At 37.4% G+C, this 24,165-nt stretch overlaps 2 protein-coding genes across 4 annotated transcripts in view; one reads left to right on the top strand and one right to left on the bottom strand.

Annotated features, from left to right (window-relative positions):
* SREK1IP1 (SREK1 interacting protein 1) overlaps positions 1-4,517 on the bottom strand; it is a 42,662-nt gene extending 38,145 nt beyond the window's left edge. Inside the window, 1 exon segment of the mRNA XM_040452153.1 lies at positions 4,298-4,517. Within this exon segment, the coding sequence (XP_040308087.1) occupies positions 4,298-4,502 (205 nt within the window). The 5' untranslated portion in view covers positions 4,503-4,517.
* A 193-nt stretch (positions 4,518-4,710) lies between these two features.
* Positions 4,711-24,165, top strand: part of CWC27 (CWC27 spliceosome associated cyclophilin) — a 193,198-nt gene continuing 173,743 nt past the window's right edge. For all 3 annotated transcript variants that reach the window (XR_005783736.1, XM_040452126.1, XM_040452140.1), the window contains exons 1-4: positions 4,711-4,967; positions 12,895-12,991; positions 19,958-20,070; positions 22,583-22,726. Coding sequence is in view for 2 of the 3 variants with exons in the window: in XM_040452126.1 (XP_040308060.1) it covers positions 4,926-4,967; positions 12,895-12,991; positions 19,958-20,070; positions 22,583-22,726 (396 nt within the window). In the remaining variant the exon portion in view is untranslated. The remainder of the gene's footprint in view (positions 4,968-12,894; positions 12,992-19,957; positions 20,071-22,582; positions 22,727-24,165) is intronic.

Raw genomic sequence — 24,165 nt, 5'->3', positions numbered from 1 at the left:
CTAAAGGAAATACAATATACTAGCTTATCTAGGACAATACATCCACAGCTATAATACATGCTAGAATATGCCACTGTAAAAAACACAAAACTCTACTGGTAAGCAGGAAGAACTGGCAGGCAAGACTTTCAGCTGAGAGACTGAGAAGGCTTCCCACAGGTACCTATGGACAGCAAAGGAGGGACAGTGATAACAAAAGCATGTAGGCAGCACGGTACACGAGAGGTTCTGGGAATAGCTGACCAAGTCAGAAGACTGTAGAATGCTTCAGAGGAAGGGTAGGAAGAAAGAGGAGCAAGAGTGATTTGGCCATGCTGAGGAGTGTGCACTTCACTCCAGCAGAGATGGGCACCTCTGGCATCACAACAGTTTAGAAGCGAGAGAAAGCTCGGTCATCAACCCCTTCACTACATACCCAAGGACAATGAGCCTTGCAAAGGTTAGGTTGCTTGAAGAGAAACACAACATTCACAGTTGGAGACAAGAACTAAATTCTTGGCCCCTAGGAAAGACAGCATCAGATACATGGTTTCGGAAAATTATTTCAGCAGCAATGGGCAGCACAGACTAGAGAGAAAAGAAACTATGTAGTGTAGTTTTAGAAGTGAAAAGAAACTGGATGCATTGTAATTCAGAACTCTTACTAAGATGTTATAGTAATGTGTTTTAAAAATTGGACTCGCTTTGATATGCCAGATGTATTGTTAATTTGGCTACAGAAAATTCCCTACCTTGGCTATATAGATTTTACTGAATGAGAGAAAAAGAGTTTTTGTGCCAACCACATCAATAACATACATTGCCCCTTGAGCCAGGTCAACTCTCATTGGGGAATGGAGCATCATTAAAATGGATGTCAGAACTAATTTCAACAACTGTGAATGGGAAAAGCAATTGTTAAAAGAAAGTAAACTTCACTGGAACCTGTATTTAAATGTCACTTTAAAAATGACAACTAAGAGTCTATGATTTCCCTAAGAAAGTGCACATTTCATTGTGTTGCCTACATAATGGTGTATGCTTACGCTTAATGCTGTGGAAAAACAGCTGAAGTAGGCGACCATAAAATAGAAGAGGCTGATACTCATTTGTGGAAAGTAGCCTCATCACTTTATAGTCATATTTTGTAGTAATCACTAGCAAGACCACCCAAGAAATGCCATGCTGAATCCATATGAGCATTATACCTAAAAATAAAAGAGCATAACATAATACCTGTCCTTGAGCCCTATTTTTCTTTAATACACTATCTGGATCGATCATCCAAGAAATTATCTTAACATTTTCTGTATCTGTATTTTCTAATGGTACTCGCATTGTGCTCTTACAGTGCTGTCATGCCTATTACCTCAATTTTTGCTAGGTTTAAACAGTTTATCCATGTCTTGCTATCCAGCTTAATGACACAATTTAAGATTATTACACTTTGGAGCATCACTATGAATTGGAAGCAAGTTAACCTGTCTATAACACTGGGTTAGGTTTAGAGCAATTTCAATAGGGACTTTTAAAAAAAATCACTTTTTGGGGCGCCTGGGTGGCGCAGTCGGTTAAGCGTCCGACTTCAGCCAGGTCACGATCTCGCGGTCCGTGGGTTCGAGCCCCGTGTCAGGCTCTGGGCTGATGGCTCAGAGCCTGGAGCCTGTTTCCGATTCTGTGTCTCCCTCTCTCTCTGCCCCTCCCCCGTTCATGCTCTGTCTCTCTCTGTCCCAAAAAAAAAAAAAAAAAAAACCACCAAGTTGAAAAAAAAAATCACTTTTTTCCTTTCTTAAGTTGCCCATTTTCATAACTAGTTTTATGAGTATCACAAGCTGTGCTACTGTGTCCCCTTAAGTGTCTATACCATCTGGGCGCTCAAAACGCTTGCTCAAGTAATAAAACCAGTAGCGAGAGGTCAACTCTAGATGCAGCTGTGCGGTTCAAAGATCACCAGCGCTGACTTAAATTATCAGGATGCCCAGACAAGCTACTCGGTAGAATGGCCTTTCTCTGCTAGTTCCTTCCATGATGATATTCTCCAGGCTTCAGCCACAGAGCTTCCCTTCACATTCTACACTGCTAACATAGTCACTGACAATGGTCTTAACGCCTGCTTCATGTGTGGATGACATTCTGGCTTCTTTCCTAAGCTACAAATTCTATCTCTCACTGCCTATTAGATGTTTCAATTTGTATGTCTGACTACACCTCAACACAGAGCCCAAATTGAAATTATCATCATCCCTCTAAAACCTGCTCCTTCTCAGGTGTTGCCTATATTAGTAAAGAGTCTCACCCAACTACCTAACAGTAAAACCCAAGTAGACCTCACTTCCTGTCTTACCTACCTACCCTGAATCAGTCACTGATTCCCCTTGATTCTACCAGCAAAAATGTGTCTCCAATCTATGGGCTTCTCTCCCTTCCTGACACCACACGTGAAGTATCATCATAACTTACCAGAATTTAATTGGTGACTTTAACTCCAAACTATCATCCTTCCAATCCACTGTGCAGCCAAAATGTTCTTTCCGAAATATGAATCGGTTTAAAAATGCTGAAATGGCTTCCCATAATCCTTGGGAAAATATCCAAACTATCTGTCATGGCTTCCAAGGTCCTTTAAGAGCTGGAAACCACCTTGTAAATTATCCTACATGGCAAGATGAGTAAGTGCATGGGGAGTAGAAGAGTCAGACTGCTTACCTACAAGATATCCCTGAACAAGCAAACACTTAATTTCTTTGTCCCTCAGTATCCTCATCTATAAAATGGAAATATTGATACTTATCTCACACTGTGGACATGAATGTTAAATGAGATAAAATACAATGGCTTGACACAGTGTGTGACACATTTGATACATAGTAAATGCTATTGACACATCTGATACATCAGTAAATATTAGCTACTGTCATTAACTCTCCAGTGAATTTCTCACTTCTCTCCCATTTGTATTAGGAGTTCCATCTATTGGGAGCATCTATTATCTCCTTTTCACTTACATATCCCTCTGGTGGCAACTTCCCCTCCCATCAATCCAACCCTCCTGGAATCCTTTAAGGCTCATCCTAAATGCCACATCCTCTGTAAAGCCCTTCTGTCTCCGTAGGTGCCCTTACAACGTGCTCCTGAAGGCTCTGTATTTTCCCTGCCATGCATTTGTCCGACTTTCTGGTACTTTCTCTTCACTGCTAAATTCTAATTTCTGTGTGAGGAGCCACTGTCCTGTTCCCCACTGTATTCCCAATGCCTAGCACACTGCCTAGCACGCCCTTAATAGTCACGGTGGTGTGGATGAATGAGTGTATCTTTCCTCTCTCACACAACCCCTCTCCTCCCCAAACTGCAGTGCTAACAAAAGTGCAATATTCCTATAACAGTTATCTGTAAAATACACTTCAGGGAAGGCTGCCACCGAACAAACGCCGTCAGATAATACTGGGAAGGGCAGGTGAAAACAAAGTTAGGGGGTTCTGAACCACAGCCCTTCTCAGAGCCTTTCATACCCTGAAGTGCACTGTGAACCTCCAAGTTGTGTGTGCTTGAGCGGGTGGGGTGGGGGTGTAATTCTCAAAATATCTCCTACAACCAGTGTTCTTCCGAACACACAGTCGCAGAGCTGATGTAAGGAGGTGCCCTCCCCGACCAGGACTTCCAAGCAAGCGGGTAGTTGTGGACGGGGAAACCTCTAAAGCACTTCTTTCGCAGGGTGCACTGTTTTTACGTCGGTAGTCAGTGGACACAGAATCTGCGCGCTGGAAGAACCCACAGACATCGAGGAATAAATCTTCTTTTCCAAATGTACGAAATGAGGCCCAGAGTGGGAGAGCGACTGGTCCACGGCCACACAGGAACTCCATACAATAGGAAGGGAGAGGAGAACCCTGGACGACAATTTGGTCCCCGGGACTTCTACTACAAACAGTGCCTCTTGGCTCCTGGGGTCCGTCAAGTGCTTGCACCTCAATTCTATTTTCGAGCCATCCCAAAGTTAGGTCAGTTTTTCTCGGCTACCTCCTAGGCCTACAGTTGCTGCCCCTCCTCCCCCACCTCCCCCCACCATACACTTTCCCTGTAAGCCTTCCAGCACAGCCGGAGCCTGGCTGGGGCGGGGGAGATAGTTTCTGTCTTCCTTCTTCCCTTCAGAGATTATCTCCGGAGTGTAAACTTTTTCGTGTGGAACAAACGAACCTGTTAATTTTAACGCCTCCGCCTAAATCCCCATGGGCGCTACTCCCTACCCCCAGCGCACCCCAACCTACCCTACCCGCTCCTTTCCTCGCCTAGACCCAGGGGCCCTGCCGTCCGTCTTCACCTGGGACTGCCATTGCGCTGGTAAGAGGGGTCGCAGGAGCCGTAGGCTTTCGAGAGTACGCTCGCCTCCCGCCTGCCGCGAGGACCACAAACGGCGAGGGCGGCCTCTTCCTCCGACCGGCGCCACCGGACTTCCCTGCCAGTCGGGGAAGGCCTCTGGCGATAGTGGAACCAAGTAACGATGATGCAGTTTCCGGGGGAGTCATATTACAGAACGCACATGGTCCGAACCATTGCTGCCAGCCCCGGGGGTGGAGATGAATGAAACCTGCACATACATGTACTGAAGTAAACGACACCAACATTTATATATCCTTTTGTAAAAGTGTAACACAAATTTAGTTAACCTGCAGGTGCTTAATAATATTTTTTCGTTTCCTGGAGCCCATTGGAACCCCCCTTCTCAGGATTAGCGGTGCTCAGGCCCAGGAGCAACATGGCGGCGTCCGTGAGGGACTAGTTTTGGGAAAAGGTAGTGCTTGGTGCCGCTCATTTTGGGACATTGACAAACTGGAGCTTTCTGCGACCACCCGATTGAAGGAAGCGTGCCACTGATAGGTGGACTGCTTTAGTGATCGGCTCTCCGTTCTCACTCCCAATTAGGAGCGGAGCCCTGAGCACTGAGCAGCATGAGCAACATCTACATCCAGGAGCCTCCCACGAATGGGAAGGTGAGAGCCTCATCTACGGTACCTGGGCTCCCCAAAGTGATACCTCACCCATTAAGGGAGTTTTGGGGCGTTAGGGTTGGAAAAATCACAAAATGTCTTGTCCGTTACTCCTGCCTCTGGACAGGATTGCACCGAAAACCACCTACTGACACCTCTCGGCAAATACTTTGAGAAAAGTCCTCAAATGGAGATTTCTCCAGTGTCTGGCCACATTTCTTGCTTCAGCCTAACACATTCTAGGGCGTTTTCTAGGGCCTTAGGTAGAAACCTAGGTATATTTAAAATTGTGATTTTTGTTTTTCTTAACTTGTAAATCGCTCTTTCTCCATTCATTCTACAATCATGTATTGAATGCCTAGTAGTCACCAGGCACTGTACTAGGTGCTGGGGACACAAAGATGGATGGGTAAGGTCTAGTTGTTGCCCTAGAAAAGCTTATGGTTTTGTTTGGGAGGTAAGCAGGTAAAGAAAAACCTGATAAGTCCAATAGGCATGCTTATGGAGAGAGGAAGTCTAGTGCTACGGTAAGTACTAAAAAATGAGCCACTGAGGAAGAAGAGAAAAGCTTCGTGGAGGAGGTATCTTTTGAGCTGGTCTTAAAACATGAAAGTAGAGAATGAGAAATGTTCCCACATTAGAATGGGAGAATGATTTCCTGATTGATTTTATGGTCAAGGTATGTCAGTTCCCATCAAAGATTTTTATATGCAGTATGAGGCAGAGGAGTCAATAATGGAATAAGTATCACTGGGATTCTTAAACTGTGAGCTAGTCTCACCACATATGAAATGCGATGGACCAACATAGTGGAGAAAATAGCGGGACTGAAAGTACTTAGTTGAGGAGCGTCTGTACTGCTCAGTCAGTTAAACCTTTGACTGGGCTCAGGTCATGATCTCACAGTACTTGAGTTGAGCCCAATGTCAGGCTCCGTGCTGACAATTCAGAGCCTGGAGCCTGCTTCAGATTGTGTCTGTCTCTCTCTGCTCCTATCCTGCTTGTGCTCGCTATCTGTCGCAAAAATAAATAAACATTTTTTTTTTAACTTTAAAGCACATAGTTGAATTAGGATAAACTAAATTTACATCAGATACGATTCTGTTGCATGACTATATCATAATTTATGCAGTCTTTTGTTGATCAACATTTTGTAATATAAGGCAATATGAAAACAAAAACAATAATGCTCTAATTGATATCCCCACCAAGAATTTTAGTGTGTGTTTTGAGATGGGCCATTCTTTTAATTCTTTGCTGTGTGAACTTCTCCTTACTTCTCATCTGTATCTCACATCATTGTGTGAAAACTCAGAATACCTACCTCGTCATATTTCCAGATGTTTTTTGAGGGTGATATCACCCTCAGTTAATAAACACTAGTAGAGAATAAAAATATTGCCCATCCTGCTAGTCAGGGCTTTCACACTTATTATTCCTTTCTTTAGTACACTCTGGCCTGCTCAAATGTCACCTTGGCAGAGAGGACTTTTCTGTTTATAAAATCACAAACTCCATTCATGTCCTGCATTCCAACATTCCCTGCCCTTTCCCTCTTCAGTTTTTCCTGTGTACTTACTAGTTATTGTTTATTGTGTCCTCTGCCTCCCATTCTCCTCCCCATAGAATGCAAGCACTATGATGGCAGGGACTGACATCTAGAATGGTGCTTGACACATGGTAGGAGGAGTTCAAATATGTACTGACTCAATGAATGGATGGATTAATATTTTATTTCTCTTAAGTTAAAGTATTAAGCATCAGTGACTTTGAGGTTATATTGCTGCTGATCAAGGGAAGATTTATTTGTTTTACTCTGGAAGGAAGATTTGACATGGTCATAAAGAGGAAGACCTTTAACAAAGATACATGCCTGAACAGGAGATCTTTTATTCAACAAATATTTATTTAGCAACTAGCACATGCCAACCTCTATGCTAGGTTTTAGGAATACAAGGGAAAGGAAAACCAGCATTGTCTCTAATATGGAGTCAGTTGAGTGAAATGTACATTCACCAAATAATCATGTAAATAAGTACATGCAAACTGATAAATACTGTCCTTCTGAGAGCACTTGGGTGGCTCAGTTGATTGTCTGACTCTTGGTTTTGGCTCAGGTCATAATATCACAGTTGTGAGACTGAGCCCCTTGTCAGTCTCCATACTGAGTGTGAAGCTTGCTTGGAATTCTCTCTTACTTTCTTTCTCTCAAACTAAACTAAAAAAAAAAAAAAAAAAAAAAAAAAAAAATACTGTTCTTTTTAAACAAAATTGGGCTTACAGAGAACATCAGGCATAGCCAAAGTTTCCTTCAAACACAGTTGGGGATTTTTTTTTTTTTTTTTTTAACATAAGGCCAGTTGAGGACATTGAAGCTTCAAAGTTCTGTACCATAGAGAGCACATGGCAAGAATTTGGGCCTGGAAGGAATTTAAACAGATATAACAATATGTTTTCTCAGTGAATGTTTGTTTAGTGCCTATGCTGTCTAATGCTACATTAGGTACTAAAAGGATTAAGAGATATTCAGAATAAATGGGACAAAGTTCCTCCCTTCAAAGAGCATAGTATCAACCTGGGAAGTAATTGACTTATCAGATCAGTGGTTGTTTATAAGTTGTGCTGTGTTTTGTTGTAACTCTGGCCTCTGAAGATGACACACAGAAATGTACCCCTTGATGGAAATGTCTTTATACACTCAAGATGAAATTTCTATGTATTATGATCACTTAATTTAAATTGCATATTAATATTCTCTTTTTTTGAGAGAGAGAGGGAAAGAGAGAGAGCACATGAGTGAGTGGGGGAGGGTCAGGGAGAGGGAGAGAGAGAATCCTAATCCCCACACCCAGCACAGAGCCCCACTAAGGGCTTGATCCTATGGCACTGGGATCTCATGATCCTGTGGCTCATGACCTGAGCCACAATGAAGTTGGACACTTAGCCGACTGAGCCACCCAGGCGCCCCAATAAAACGTTTCTTAAGAATAAACATTTATTGTGGCTCCATGATCTCATGGTTCATGAGTTCGAGCCCTGCCTTGGGCTCTGTGCTGTGACAGCTCAGAGCCTGGAGGCTGCTTCTGATTCCGTGTCTCCCTCTCTTTCTGCCCCTTTCCCGCTTGTGCTCTCTCTCTTTCAAAAATAAACAAATAAACATTAAAATTTAAAAAAAGAAACATTTTATTATCAGAGTATTGCCTTATTTTGAATCTTTAAGAAAGGGAGCACCAATACTTGACAAAATAGTGATGGCCAAAAGAAATGTATGGAGGAAGGAGCCATGTGCCTTCTTTATAAATTCAGTAGCTTATCAGTGGAAAGAGTAAGAAACTCTGGTAAACAAGGTAGCCCAACTGTGTATGCATTCTTTTTACTGGGTGTAAGTTGACTGTGGCCAAAAATATTATAGAAGAAGAATAATTACAATAGTAGCTACCATTTTTTGAACATTTACTATTTTTCAGGTAATGTTCTAAGCAGTCTATGTGTAATAAATCATTTTGTTCTCACAAGAAACCTATGAGGATATTATTGTCCCTATTTTAGATAATAAAGTTGAGTCACAGATATGTTAGATAGCATGTCCAAAGTAAAAAACTTCCTTACCCTTTGTAAGTGCAAGGGTCAGTCAGTACTGGAATTTGAGCAGCTGACTCCAGAACCTGTAAAGGGAGGGATGGTGTGCATTAGTTTATTCTTTAGAGTAGTGGTTTCTTAAACCAGTGAGTGCACACTTCAGGGACTGTGCAAAACCATCATGAGATGCAAAGAGAAAAGCTACATTCTTCTGCTTGCATTTATCATTTCCTTTGTGTAAATGTAATCTTTTTAAAAATATTTTTTAAATGTTTTAATTTTATTTTTGAGAGACAGAGAGAGACAGCATAAGTGGGGGAGGAGCAGAGAGAGAGGGAGACAGAGAATCTGAAGCAGGCTCTAGGCTCCGAGCTGTCGGCACAGAGCCCGACAGGGGGCTCAAACCCACAAACCGTGAGATCATGACCTGAGCTAAAGTTGGACGCCTAACTTACTGAGCCACCCAGGCGCCCCTAAATGTAATCTTTTATATATAAAAAGGAACATATATATTCATTTACTTAGTCACTTTTTATATGTCATGATGTAATTTTTCCTAATATCATGCTAAATGCATTACATTTCATTGTTAATCTGGATTAACTAGACCAGCCCTCACAGATTTCATATTGAAAGTAATATTAATAATGTAAACATAAGCAAACCACAAGAAAATGGTAGACCTGATGCCTCAACATGGGAAGTATGTAAAAAATTAGAAATTATTATGAAAATTATTTGAAATACGGATTTCTATTTATTGTTAATGATGAACTTTGTCTTAAGTGTATATTGTGCCTTGGCATATTTATCAGTAAGAATATAAAGCCATTGTCATTTTCAAGACATTTAAAACAAAGTGAGTAGAACAGGAAGATGGACCTCTACAATTTGAAAGCAACATTATGCTAAGTGAAAGAAGCCAAATACCAAAAGCCACACATTGTATGATTCCATTTATATGAAATATTCAATAGACAAATTCATAGATACAGAAAGATTAGTGTTTGTCAGGGCCTATGAGTAGGAAGAAATAGGGAGTGACTGCTAATGGGTTACAGGGTTTCTTTTCAGGTGAGGAAATGTTCTGGAATTAGATTGTGGTGGTGGCAAATGTCTGGATTATACTAACAAATGCTTTAAAAGGGTGAATTGTTTGGTATGTGAATTACATGTCAGTAAAGCTGTTATTTTTTTTTTCTTTAAGTTTCATTATACCACTGGTAAAGAAGATTAAGAAATATTTTAAAATACTGTTTTTATGTAATGCTTTGAAATGTTTATCTTCTGTGACTCTTTCAGTACTAGAGTAATATAGTACTACATGTATTTAAACGTACTTATTTGGGAACTCTGTGTTCCAATTCCTTACCTCCCTTCCCACTTCCCTTTTCCTCTTCGCTAATAGGGATGCACACTCTGAAAAAGTTGGAGATCACTGTATTAGAGTTGCAAGGAAGGGAAGACATGTCAAGGGTCCCTTTAACAGTAGCATTTTATTTCAAGTATACAAGGGGATAATAGGTAGGACAGGATATTGTCTTTTGAGATATACTGTACTTTTAAGATTGGGATGGACACCAGTTTTCATGGAAAACCAGAAGGTATTACCCACTGTTATAGATACAGTCTAGGGAGTTATTCAGCCAACTCACTTTGCATCCCAAACATATACCTTCCAAGAAACTGAGAAACCAGCTGGGTTGGTTTGTCATGATAGAGTATTTATTTTGCACATAGTTTCATGCCATGCCAAGTTAGAAGGCCTTACCTTCATGAGCTGGTAGAAAGGAGACTTTGAACGGATTCCATGTACTGTAGATGATGATTTTAAGACGTACCATTTTAGTAACATATACAACCCAGAATTAGATTAGGAATGTTTTTTTTAAATTAGGAATTGCATGATTTTGAACGAGCAAGTAGAGTGTTGGTATATAAAAAGATAATTGTAAAATTGTCTCATAGTGTCACAATTTCATAGATTCATTGTTCTTTAGTTTCTTAATTTGCTATACCAATTTTATTGGAAGGAAAGCTGCAAGAAGCTTTCTTAATTAAAGCAAGTTTAAATGACTGATTTTTAAATGAATAAGTTTTTCTGATTAATAAAGGTATATGCTGCTTTTTCTTAAATCTTAAATTATTTCTGAAATTGCTGTTTGGAAGATATAAATGTAGGGGCGCCTGGATGGCTCAGTCAGTTAAATGTCTGACCTCAGCTCAGGTCATGATCTTGTAGCTCATGACTTCGAGCCCCGTGGGTTCTGGGCTGACAGCTCTGAGCCTGAAGCCTGCTTTGGATTCTGTGTTTCCCTCTCCCTGCCCCTCCCCAACTTGCATTCTGCCTCTCTCTCTCTCTCAAAAGTAAACAAACATTAAAAAAAAAAGGAAAGATATAAATGTATAATGACTTGTACTGAATGAATATTTTTACTGAAATATAGTTAACATACAGTGTTATATTAGTTACAGGTGAACAGTATAAGGATTCAATAATTCTGTACAATTTTCACTGTCATCAAAGTAAATGTACTCTTATTAATCTCCTTTATCTGTCTCAACCCCACCTCCCCTATGACAACCACCAGTTTGTTCTTAGTTTTTAAGAGTCTGCAGTTTGTCTTTTTTCTTTGTTTCTTAAATTCCACATACATGTGAAAACATGGTATTTGTCTTATTGTGTCTGACTTGTTTCACTTAGTATTATTTTAACATCTGTGTCCATCCATGTTGCTGCAAATGGCAAGATTTCATTCTTTTTATGGCTAATATTCTATTGTGTATGTGTGTGTGTGTATATATGTGTGTGTGTGTATATGTATATATATGTGTATATATGTATATATATGTATATGTATATACAGTGTGTATATATATACATATATACACACATATATATGTGTGTGTATATATGTGTGTGTATATATACACACATACTATATATCTGTGTGTGTATATATACACACACATATATATGTGTGTGTATATATACACATACTATATATATCTATATCTATATCTATATCTATATATCTGTATATTTATATATATTCCACTTCTTTATCCATTCATCTATGGACGGACACTTGCATTGCATCCATATCTTGGCTATTGTAAATAATGCTGCTATAAACACAGGGGTGCATATATCTTTTCAATCAGTGTTTTTATTTTCTTAGGGTAAATACCCAGTAGTGGAGTTAATTATATGGTAATTCTATTTTTAATTTTTTTTTCAACGTTTTATTTTATTTTTGGGACAGAGAGAGACAGAGCATGAACAGGGGAGGGGCAGAGAGAGAGGGAGACACAGAATCGGAAACAGGCTCCAGGCTCTGAGCCATCAGCCCAGAGCCCGATGCGGGGCTCGAACTCACGGACCGCGAGATCGTGACCTGGCTGAAGTCAGACGCTTAACCGACTGCGCCACCCAGGCGCCCCTATTTTTAATTTTTTAAGTAACCTCTGTACTGCTTTCCACAGTGGCTGCACCAGTTTGCATTCCCATCAACAGTGCATGAGGATTCCTTTTCCTCCACATCCTTGACAACATTTGTAATTTCTTGTCTTTCTGATTCTAACGATTCTGACATGTCTAAGGTGATATCTCATTGTGGTTTTGATTTGCATTTCATTGACTATTTACATTGGTAGTGATGTTGAGCATCATTTCATGTGTCTGTTAGCCATCTGTATGTCTTCTTTGGAAAAATGTTTATTCAGGTCCTCTACCCATTTTTAATCGTGTTATTTGGGTTTTTTTTTTTTTTTTTTTTTTGGTATTTAGTTGTATAAGTTCTTTATACTTTTTATATTAACCCCTTATCATATATATCATTTGCAAATATCTTCTCACATTCATTAGGTTGTCTTTTCATTTTGCTGATTGTTACCTTTGCTGTGCAGAAGCTTTTATTTTGGTATAATCCCAGTAGTTTATTTTTGCTTTTGTTGCTGTTGCCTGAGGAGACATATCTAGGAAAATGTTGCTAATGTTCATGTCAAAGAAATTACCGTCTGCCTTTTCTTCTAGGAGTTTTATGGCTTCAAGTCTCACATTTAGGTCTTTAATCCATTTTGAATTTATTTTTATGTATGGTATAAGAAAAGTGGTCCAGTGTCATTCTTTTGCATGTAGCTGTCCAGTTTTTTCAGTACCACTTGTTGAAAAGACTGTGATATCCCTGTTATAATTTTTTTAGTATAACAAGAAAAGCCCAGCAAGTTTTTAAAATTTTAACTTTAAAATTGAAAGTTTATTAATGGATGCTTCATTTTGAGCAGCAATTCAACTGATTATCAAACCAAAATGATAATTTAATATAATGATGTTATATTCTTTCCATAGGTTTTATTGAAAACTACAGCTGGAGATATTGACATAGAGTTGTGGTCAAAAGAAGCTCCCAAAGCTTGCAGAAATTTCATTCAGCTTTGTTTGGAAGGTAAAAGTGTATCTTTCCACAACATTGAAGTCTGCTGTTAAATAGTGGTAATGAGTGATAGGAGTGGGTATGAATGATATGGTGTTGAGCTGTTGTGTCAGGAAATGGATAGAGGAGATAAAGATTGTCTTTCAAATAAATCTTTATGTCTTTAGCAGAGAAATTTATCTCACCAAATAAAACTTTGATCCTTTTTGATCTTCTTGCCTGTTCTGTACTTCTTTCATCCTCTAAATAAGAGTACTCCCTATGATTGCCCCTAGTTCTCCACTGTCTTTACTCTTCAGTGGTTATTTCTCTCCAAATGACTGTCAGATTTAGAATTCCAGCCATTTCCTCTTTTCTTAGCTGTAATTTACATGTCAAAATGACTAGTGGACATTTCTACTCCAATCTTCCTCTGTCAGCTATAGCTAAACCACACTGCCTTGACTTTCACCTGCATGATTATGATTGTCTTGTACCTGGTCTTTCTATCAAATCTCTTTACCCTTTTATTTATTCATCTGGTATTTGAATCCTCAGACAGCTTAGCTTCCTAGCTTTTCAACTTGGTTTCATTGCACTAAATAACTATATGGTTTCAGTTGACTATTATTTTATTTCCTGAGCAGTTCCTTCTTGTCCACATATCCACATACCTCCTTCATGTCCTCAGTCTTCTTTTTGGAATACTTTTTCTTTCCTTCCTTACTGTTTACAAGTCTACCCACTTTTTAATCTCTGTCCAAAATTCTGCTTTCTCCACGAAGCCTTCCATCCAGGATTCAGTGATGTCATTATAGATGTCTCCGGTCTGTTTTTAGACTGAGTCACAATTTGACTATTTTTCTTTCAGTAAACTTTGCAGAATTATATCCACTTGAGTGTTTTCTCCTTCAGAATATTCCCTTATAGAACTAAACATTCTAAACATTTTTGCAACTTGGCTTTGACGATACTTTGCATATGGTTTCAAATATCTCCTGTGGTGGCAAATCATTGTCTTTCTAAGTTATACCTGATTTGTAGAGACAAACAAGGTTAATTAGGTATCAGAAAACAGCATTTTGAGTCAAAGGCAGGGTGTGAAAGATAATTCAATATAACCAGTAAAAGGGTACAGCTAGAGCTCTCCAAATAGATAATAATTACATAAATAGATAATTATCAGGGGAAGATTTAAGGTATAAAAATACCCAGAGCCTCCTCCCCCCAAAAAAAAGAAAAAGAGAAGGACATCTGTGAAGACCATTATTAATAATTGCTATGGCAGGCAGGAAGGAAATTGAGTCAGACAGGTAGTACAGTCAGAGAATCCTCATATTACTATCAACAGAGTCGAGAAACACAGTAGACACAGAAAAGTCAGACTTGTTTCTGGAAAGAAGTTTTGAAGACTCAAAAGCTCAAATTTTACAGGGGAAGACTGGAAGTACAAAAGCATTAGAAAGAATGAATGGTAATTAACAATCCATGACCAGGTGAATGGAAGAAACAGAAAACATCTGGATATAATATGACAATGAAGAAGAAATAAAGTTCTTAAGTTAGGTCATGATGAAACTTAATTGGAACAACAAAAATTATTCCCCTCTATAGAAGAATACGTGGAGAAAGAGAATAGAAAAATCATAAGAAAAATAACTACAGCAATTCTCTTAATTGAACAGGTGAGAGAGAGAATTATTACTGCAAAGGCTAACAAGAAGCCTGAGAAGGCTAACTGAAATGAAGATACCCCCAAATAAAGTCAAGTTTTTAAAATATAATTTGGAGAACCTCATTTAATTCACTAATTCTGTTACTTAAACAAGTCATGATATGTCAAGATCTTTTAGCATTCATATCAGTATTTTTTTCAAAAAGGGATGATTTCCAGAATTAAAAAAGAAATAAGTACAAACTTGGGAAGGTGGAGCCAGATATGGCTCCCAACTAAAATGCTGTTCATAGCGGAAGTTCTTAGTCTTTTTTTTTCCCCCAGCTTTATTGAGGTATTATTAGACAAATAAAAATTGTATATATTTAGGTTGTACATGATTTTTTAAAAGGTGTACAAGTGTGTACTATACATATACACTGGAATGATTATCACAATCAAGTTAAGTAACGTATCCGTCACCTCACAGTTACGAGTGTGTGTGTGTGTGTGTGTGTGTGTGTGTAGTGAGAACACTTGAGATCTTTTTTTCTTAGCAAACTGCAAGTATACAATACAGTATTATTAACTATACTCACCATGTTGTACATTGAATCCCCAGAAGTTATTCGTTTTATATTTGAAAATTTATCCCTTTTGACCAACATATCCCGATTTCTCCCACCTGCCAGCACCTGGCAACCACCATTTTACTCTCCAGTTCCATGAGTTTAACTTTTTTAGACTCCACATACAGAATTTGTCATTCTGGTGTCTGGGGGATGTCTTTAGTGTTTATAGAAATGAAAGATCTAGAATTACACAGCCTTACTCTTGGATTTCAGGTTTTGTGGAATAGTTAGGTGAATATTTAAAGGTGAGTGAAATTTTTAAAAAATAGGTTAAAAAAGAAGGAAAGGGAAGCTTGTTGTTTTTGATAGTTTTGTTGGTTCTTCTGAAGTATGAGGAAGGAGTAAAATTTTAGGTTGGCAAAACAAAGTGGGAAGCAGAAAGAGAAGGAGTTAAGAAAATCAAATTTTTTATGCTTTATGTAACTATTAATTTCTTTATTTCTATTTTACCGCAGATTTACTCTTTAAGATCTATTCTTGGGGTGTTTGAGTGGCTCCGTTGGTTGAGCATCTGACTCTTGATTTCAGTTTGGGTCATGATCCCAGGGTCATGGATTGAGCCCCACATTGGGTTCCAGGCTCCAAGCAGAGCTTGCTTGAGATTCTTCGCTTTCCTTCGGCCTTTCTTCTCCACTTGTGCTTTCTCTCTCTCTCTCTCTAAAATAATAATTTAAAAAAAAGTTAAAAAAAGGTCTATTCTTTATCAGTTATCTTTATCCCTTACCTCCTATTCTTTACAAGTGACCAACATAAGTATAAATTAAGAGGTTAACAGAAATATCTTTAAAAAACTAAAATATTTGTTTAAAAAAATCCTAAGAGGCCAAAATAAACAGGGCAGACAGGAAACAAAAGGAGTTATAAATAAAAAGTTATTAATGATAATGTTTATAAAATTAAACACAAACACCAGATTCTAGAAAAATACACATAAATCACTTAAAAGTGCAAATGTAAATTTCTATATGGTACTCGGCAGAAATATAATTAGATAAAGTGTACCATGATACCCATACATTGTACAGCTAGAAATAAAAACTATAATGGCAAATACCGGAACCACAGAGGCCAAATAGGAACTTTATTTCATATTTAAGATACATGAAAATGTCTTTCTTCAATAGTGGAGAAAATTTAGGAAGATATTACCAGACATAATGAAATGAGAAAATCACTTTCTTCACAATACTTATGGAAATGATACATAAAAACATTTAAGAAGAAAGTCAAATAAACATTATTGCATGCCACAAAATCTATTATAGTACATAGTAAACTATAAAGACAACCATAAATCCATTGTCAGCAGTGATATGAATAAGTTACATGGAAATAGAAATGATGGATATGGAGATTTTGTAGAATTTTGAAATTTTAGCCATGGTAGATTATAAAATTATGGTGTAGAGTAATTATAGAAAATTCCTACTCAGTATATATGGTATTATAATTTCATTCATCCAACAGGAATATAATTAGGAATATAAAAAGGAAGAGCTTAAAGTAAAAAGCCAATATCACTAAAAGATTTAATAGGAAAAAGGAGTAAGATGGGTTATTTTAAAATTGGAAAGCACAAATAATAAAGATCTCTTTCATATCCCCCTTCCCTCACATCTAATAGATTTCTGAGTCTTATTCTAGAGAATTCTTAAGTATGTGCCTCTCAGTAGAAGTCACAGTCATGGTTTACTCTTGGGACAATAGTAACTTCCTTCCAGTCCATTCTCTACACTGGGAGTTTGATATTTTGAAAAAGCAGATCTGATAAAAAAAAAAAAAAGTTGATTGGTTGCATATTATGGACCTAAAGGATTATTATCATTTTCTCATGTAGACTGGGGCATGTTGCATATTTAAACGAAATAGAATTTAAACGAAAATATTAAAGTTTGACCTCACATTTGTGTTGAACTTGAAAATTTATAGATTGCCTCCACATTATCTTATTTAATCTTCAGAACACAGTGAATTAATTTATAATATTAATTTTATAATGAGAAAATTATGTGTACAGCATGTGGAGGATAGTTAATAATGCTGTATTGCATATTTGGAAGTTGCCGAGAAAGTAGATCTTAAAGTTCTCATTGCAAGAAAAAAGAATTTGTTACTATGTGAGGTGATGGATGTTAACTATAAGACTTATTATGGTGATTATTTCACAATATATGCAAATAGTGAATCATTATGTTGCCCACCCGAAACCAATGTGATGTTAAATGTCAATTGTATCCCAGTGATTTAAACAGAGGGGAAAAAAAGAGGGGCATCCTTGTGGCTCTCAGTCAGTTAAGCATACTACTGTTGGTTTTGGTTTAGGCTCAGGTCGTGATCTCACAATTCTGTGAGTTTGATCCTAGAGTTGGGCTTTGCGCTAGCTGTGCGGACGCTCTTTGGGATTATTTTCTCTCTCCTTCTCCCTGCCCCTTCCCCACTCGCATTATTTCTGTTTCTCTCGAAATAAATATTAAAAAATAAAAAGAGGGGAAAAAATAAATGGAGTTTGAGCTAGCAGCTAGCAAAAGCCAAGACTCAGAACTCCTCCTGCATGCTGCATACAGCGTTAACCTGAATAAATGGTTACTTAAGGGTATAGGAGAGATACTTTTAGACCTGTTAGTTTTTAGTTTCTATTTGTAACCAAGGAGCACTTGTTTGCACTGGAGACCTCTTGTGCACACAGCCCAACAACTTCACTGGGAGAAGGGTTTGAAAAAATCAGTTCCTTCTCCTGTCTACTTCTTCCTATCTATCCTCTATACTGGATACAGTTGTTAGATTACATATTAGATTTTTTAAAATATGGATTTTATATCCAGTTATATCTTGCAAATGTAAATAATTATGAGGGTGCCTGCAAGCCACTATATTACAGTACTTTATGAATTATGATAAACCACATTCTTGTTTTGACTCATGAAGTGTCACTGAGTATCTATGTATAGGTACCTCATGAATTCTATCAGTAATTTTTCAGTAATTTTTCAGTTACAGTGCCTGGCCCACGGTAGACAATTATAATGATTGAACCTGTGTTCAGGTGCAAGTAGGAAAAGACTCCTTTCAATGTTATTTACATAATAAAGACATTCATAATCCTGTACGACGACAAGAAAACTGATGTCAGGCAGTTCTGCAGGCTCAGTGAAGCTTTCAGGAAATTCTGCTTTTCCCATCTTTCTCTTTGCGAGCCTCAGTGTGTGACTGAGCTAGGCCTACACTCAGTAATTGACTCCACCTCAGTCTAGTCTGTTGCTAGTTGGGTTTTGTTTGTTTGATTTAACAATAATAATAGAGTCTGTTTATTCAGCACTTACTTCAGGGCTACACCTATATTCTACATAAATTTTCCTCTTGTACTCACCTGATTAGTTAATATAAGTTCAAAACTAGTTTGGGTGAGATAAAAATAATTTTTTTTTCCTTTCATTCAGGGATCTTTTATAAAAGAGGTGAAATGTACATAACATGAAAGTAATCATTTCAAAGACAATTCAATGATATTTAGTATATTTGCTATGTTACACAACCAGCACCTCTGTCTAGTTCCAAAACAGTTTTATTATCCCAAAAGAAAACTACTCATTAAGCAATCACTTCCACTTCTCCCCTCTCTCCTCCCCTGACAACCACCAATCTGTTTTCCATCTCTATGGATTTACCTATTCTGGATGTTTCATATAAATGGAATCATATAATATATGACTTTTTGTGTGTGGCTTCTTTCACATAGCATAGTTTTGAGCTTCATCTATGTTGTAGTGCATATCGGTATTTCATTCCCTTCTTTGGCTGAGTAATCTTCCACTGTATGTAAATACCTCATCTTGTTTATTCATTCACTCATTGATGGACATCTGGATTGTTTCTTCCTTTTGCAGTTGGGAACGGCACTGCTGTGAACATTCATATACAAGTATTTGTTTAGTACCTGTTTTCAATTTGGGGGGTGGATGTATTCATAGAAGTAAGATTGATGGATAATTCTGTGTTTAAATTTTGTAGAGCCATCAACCTTTTCCACAGTGCCTGTATCGTTTTACAACCCAACACGCAATGTACAAGACTCCAGTTTCACCACCTCCTCACTAACACTTGCTATTTTTCCTTTCCTTTGGATGATAGCCATCCTAGTGGGTGTGATGTGGTATTCATTGTGGTTTTGATTAGCATTTCCCTAATGACTGATGATATTGAGAATCTTTTCTTATTCATATTGTCCATTGTTGCTACTTCTTAATATAAACTCCCTGATTCAGTCAAACCCTAATTTTTGCCATTTTGCTCTCAACAACTTCTTTGCTCATGATTTACCTCACCGAGATGCCATGCTTCTCCCACATGCAACTTCTTTTCCTTGGTGAAGTCTCCCTCGTGATTCTAGGTTCCCGATAATAAGTACTATTAGGAGATCATATGTGATCTCTCTTGTATATTAAAAGCTTCCAAATAATATATTTATGTATAAACTGTAATGCAATTTGACAGACTCCTGGAAATAAGTACAACACGACAACAGTCATGCTTTTTTGTAGAAATTGTGCTGTTTTGAGTAGGCATTTTATAATAAGTAGGGAAGAAAAGGTTTGGGTTTAGGAGCCTATTTAGCATTCTGGAGGGGGGGGGGAATCTTGTGACTCTAATTATATTAACTCTGATAGCTATATACTTCACTTTAGACTTTGCTAAATTATTTTAAATTTCTTTCAGCATATTATGACAACACCATTTTTCATAGAGTTGTACCTGGTTTCATAGTCCAAGGGGGAGATCCTACTGGCACAGGGACTGGTGGAGAGTCTATCTATGGAGCCCCATTCAAGGTGAGACTGAGTTTTTATTGTTATTTATTTGCAAATCAATTTGGATTCCATAATTGAAAATCACTGTGCCCCTGGTGAAAACACTACATTTCACATTACTGCACAAAATCTGGTATTTATCACATGTTTGGGATTATAAGGGATAAGAGCAGCACTTACCCTATCAAGCATTCTTTCAGAATTGTCTTATTGCTGACTTTTTTGCTAGATTGAATTCAGGTAGAGCTAATGGTGGTAGTGAGGAAAATGTGAGTCAGAAAAAAAGACTACGTAACATAATTCTTGATAGCTGACTGTATCTGATATCTACAACTCTGTAAATGTAAAAAGGTTTTAGAACATTTTATATGCCATTTTATTTTAAAATATTTTATTTAATACTGTATGGAATTTATATTAATCTGCTTGGACTGTTACAACAAAATACCACTGACAGGGTGACTTAAACAACAGGAATTTGTTTGTCACAGTTCTGGAAGCTAGGAAGTACGGATCAGCTGGCTGGCATTCAATTTCTGGGGAAGGTTCTCTTCCTGGCTTGTCAACGGCCGCCTGCTTGCTGTGTCTTTACATGGTAGAGAGAGTGAGCTCTGGTGTCTCTTCCTCTTTTTATAAGGACATCACCGCTATTGGATTAAGGCTTCACACTTATGACATCATTTATCCTTTATTATCTCTTCATAGGCCCTGTCTCTAATACAGTCACACTGGGGGTTACAGCTTCAACCTATGAATTCTGGGGAGACACAATTTGGTCCAATGCAGAATTCATTCTTAATTGTGCACAGTAGACCCCTGTAGTGGAAAATGCATTACACAACAGGAAATCACAAAGGGACAGAAGAAAGAATTAACATAAAAAGTGTTAGAGAAAAGTGTATTAATCAAAAATAGGTCAGTGATGGGGCACCTGGGTGGCTCAGTCTGTTAAGCATCTGACTTTGGCTCAGGTCATGATCTTACGGCTCAGCTTGTGAGTTCTGAGCCCCGCAGCAGGCAGGCTCTGTGCTGACAGCTCAGACCCTGGAGCCTGCTTCAGATTCCGTGTCTCCATCTCTCTCTCTCTGCCCCTCCCCTCTGTGCGTGTGTGTGCGTGCTCTCTCTCTCTCTCTCTCTCTCTCTCTCTTTCTCTTTCTCAGAAATGAATAAACATTTAAAAAAATTAAAAAAAGAATAGGTGATTGATTTGTTAACTGCCAACACAGAACTAAAAAGAAAAAATGAGTTAATGTCCTAGTTAAGGTATTAAAATCACAGAGGGTTCAAGTAAACACTAAATGTTGTTTTTTTATCTGATGGTGCTAATATCATGTTCTTTGAATGAGTAAACATCATTAGTTCTTAAAGTAAGAGAATTTTTGAAGACATCATGTTTTTACTAATGAGATAGAGGGTCTGGAGTTTCTTTTAATTTTTTACTGGGTCACTGTGTGATTCTTGAGAACAACACTTGAACTGTTTGCTTTAATTTCCAGATGATAATGGCCTTAGAAAATGAGGAATGGTTATAATAAAAAAGTCTCAAATGTCACTATAAAACTATTTTGTATTTTACCAAATTGAGATGTCTCCGGATTTTGGAGCTTCCATCTAGTAGGAAGCATTCCTTTATTCTGTTATTCAGTGTAACAGAATAGCTCTTTTTGACAATTTCCTTCTAAATTGAGATTTTTGCCTATTATGTCCAGGTAATATGGTTACCTTGTTAAGTTTTTTAGTTAGGTCATTTTTCATGGGGTATACAGAGTTAGAACTCTTTGAGTTCAAATCTTTGACAATTATTTATTCAGGAAAAATAACTTTCTTTCTGAAAAGCATTGATTACATAACATGGCTATATTATAAATGAGTCTAGCATCTGGCCTGGAATGAAATTCTGTTAACGGAGAGACTAATATAGGTTATGGAGCCCTCCCATAGCAAGAAATTCACCTTGGAAAGGCTTGCTCTTGCTCTTTGGAAAACTGGCAAATGGGACCAGTGCTTGTTCAGAAAAGATTTAACAAAGACCTGTAAAAAACAGAGTAAAACAATTTATAGTAGTTTCCTTGAATTAAAAAACAAGAAGAAAGCAATTTTTTCATGACCTTTAGAACAGAGTGGGGAAGGGCAGTAGTTGAAGACTCTGCCGTGATTCAAAGGTAGGTTTTTTTTGGAGAAAAAAATAGAAGGTTCTAAAAAGTTAGATTACTTTGAGGGATGTGAAGAATAGGGGAATGAGTTTGAAATCACTTACCCTTTGAATGTCTTCTTCTGTGTAAATATGGGCAGCTTTCCCATAAAATAGGCTAAATTTGTGGTTGGGTATATTTAGAAGATACTTCCAGGCTAGTGAAGTCAAGTTTAATAGCATCGAGGGAATAAATACTGGATTTGCTTATACTTGAAAATCAGTTAAATAAAACTTTAGCATTTTTGATTAGAAGTTGTATAGAACCTTGTTTACTGACTATGAAGGTCCTTATAACTGAGATCATTCACTAAACTTTTTTTTTTTTTTTTAATGCTTCAGGATGAATTCCACTCACGGTTACGTTTTAATCGGAGAGGGCTGGTTGCCATGGCAAATGCTGGTCCTCATGATAATGGCAGCCAATTCTTCTTTACACTGGGTCGAGCAGATGAACTTAACAATAAGCACACCATTTTTGGAAAGGTTTGTGTCCAGTTATCTTCAGCTTCTAGATACATATGGCCAACTTATCTAGGAGTTGCCCTCATAAAAATATTCCCTGGGTTATTTTTTTATTATTTCTAAAAATGGTGGAATATATCCCTTTTATAGTGAACTATGAAGGACCATCTGAACTTTATGTGTGTATGTTTCAAATAAGTCATTGATTATAACTTTAAAATTTTCCTTTTTCTAAAACATACCGATGGTATTAGCTACTGCATCACTCAGCTAATATTATTTCTACATTCTTAGAAACCTAGGCATTATCTAGGTAACAAGATTTAGTAGTTTTAAGTTTTCCTTAAAGTTTAAAGTGGAAATTGTGTTAACATTAAAACTTTTTACCTGAAATACTACTTTGAATAGGAGCTATTTAATCCTGCTCACATTTAGCATCATATGAGGGAATATCATTTCCGTAGAATTTTGAACCGTTTTGTTTAAAGGAGGATTCTGACCGTTTTGTTTTCTCACTTTCTCTTCTAATTCCCACATTCCCACATGTGTTAAGTCTTAGGCATGTTACACATCCCTAGTGTATCAGCTCCCTCTGCTGGTTCAGTAGGAATGGTTTCCCCACAGCCTAGATGAAACTGGATTTTCTGATGATGAAGAGGAAAAAAGAAACTGAGCACAACTGGAAAACTGGTATTGCTTTAAAACTCCTGAGAAATGTTGAATGTAAGGACTCATGCTGAAAACATGTAGTACAATATTGTTGCTTAAAACTTAACAACGTAGCTTAAGAAATAAGCATTGGCACATTTGAACCACTCCAGCACAGGTTATCTGATGTTCAACGATTTTCCTTCCTGTTATTAAAAAAAAAAGTAACAGCATATAATAAAATGAGATTTAGGTTGTCATTGTGAACCACTTTTTACAATTGCTATTATATACCTTTCGCACTGGAGACAAAGTATAGCTGAGTGATGAGAATTCAGAAAGGCCAACACTGTCGCTGTGTAACTTCTTTGAATCTCAATGTTCTTCTCTAGATAAGGAGTATAAGGACCTGTATTTAGGATGTTTATGAGGATTAAACAAGATAATATCTGTAAAGCACTTCCACGTGTTCTTATTTGCTTGTTCTGCCCAATTCTAAAATCTAAATTTATTATTTTTTTTAATGAAAAGTTGTCATTCAGTAGGAGGTGACCTGGCATTATATTTTTATTTTTAATGAAAACTGATATTATATATATATATATATATATATATATATATATAGGAAATTTCATAAAAATGTTAGCAAGGGATTGAACTCCATTTCTCCTTTTCCCCCTTAATATTAAGATGAAATTACTTTATTTGCATTATTACTACATATGTTCCTATATAAAAATATGAAATTTCCTTTTAGTTATTGAAAAAAATATTTTCAGAAGTCTTCCTTTATTTCAAAGATGAATATAGGG

Source organism: Herpailurus yagouaroundi, unplaced genomic scaffold, assembly GCF_014898765.1.
Source record: "Herpailurus yagouaroundi ecotype Mexico unplaced genomic scaffold, PumYag 29, whole genome shotgun sequence".
NCBI classification, from domain to species: Eukaryota; Metazoa; Chordata; class Mammalia; order Carnivora; family Felidae; genus Herpailurus; species Herpailurus yagouaroundi.
The sequence above is the reverse complement of the archived record's forward strand: the minus strand, read 5'-3'. Positions and strand labels throughout refer to the sequence as shown.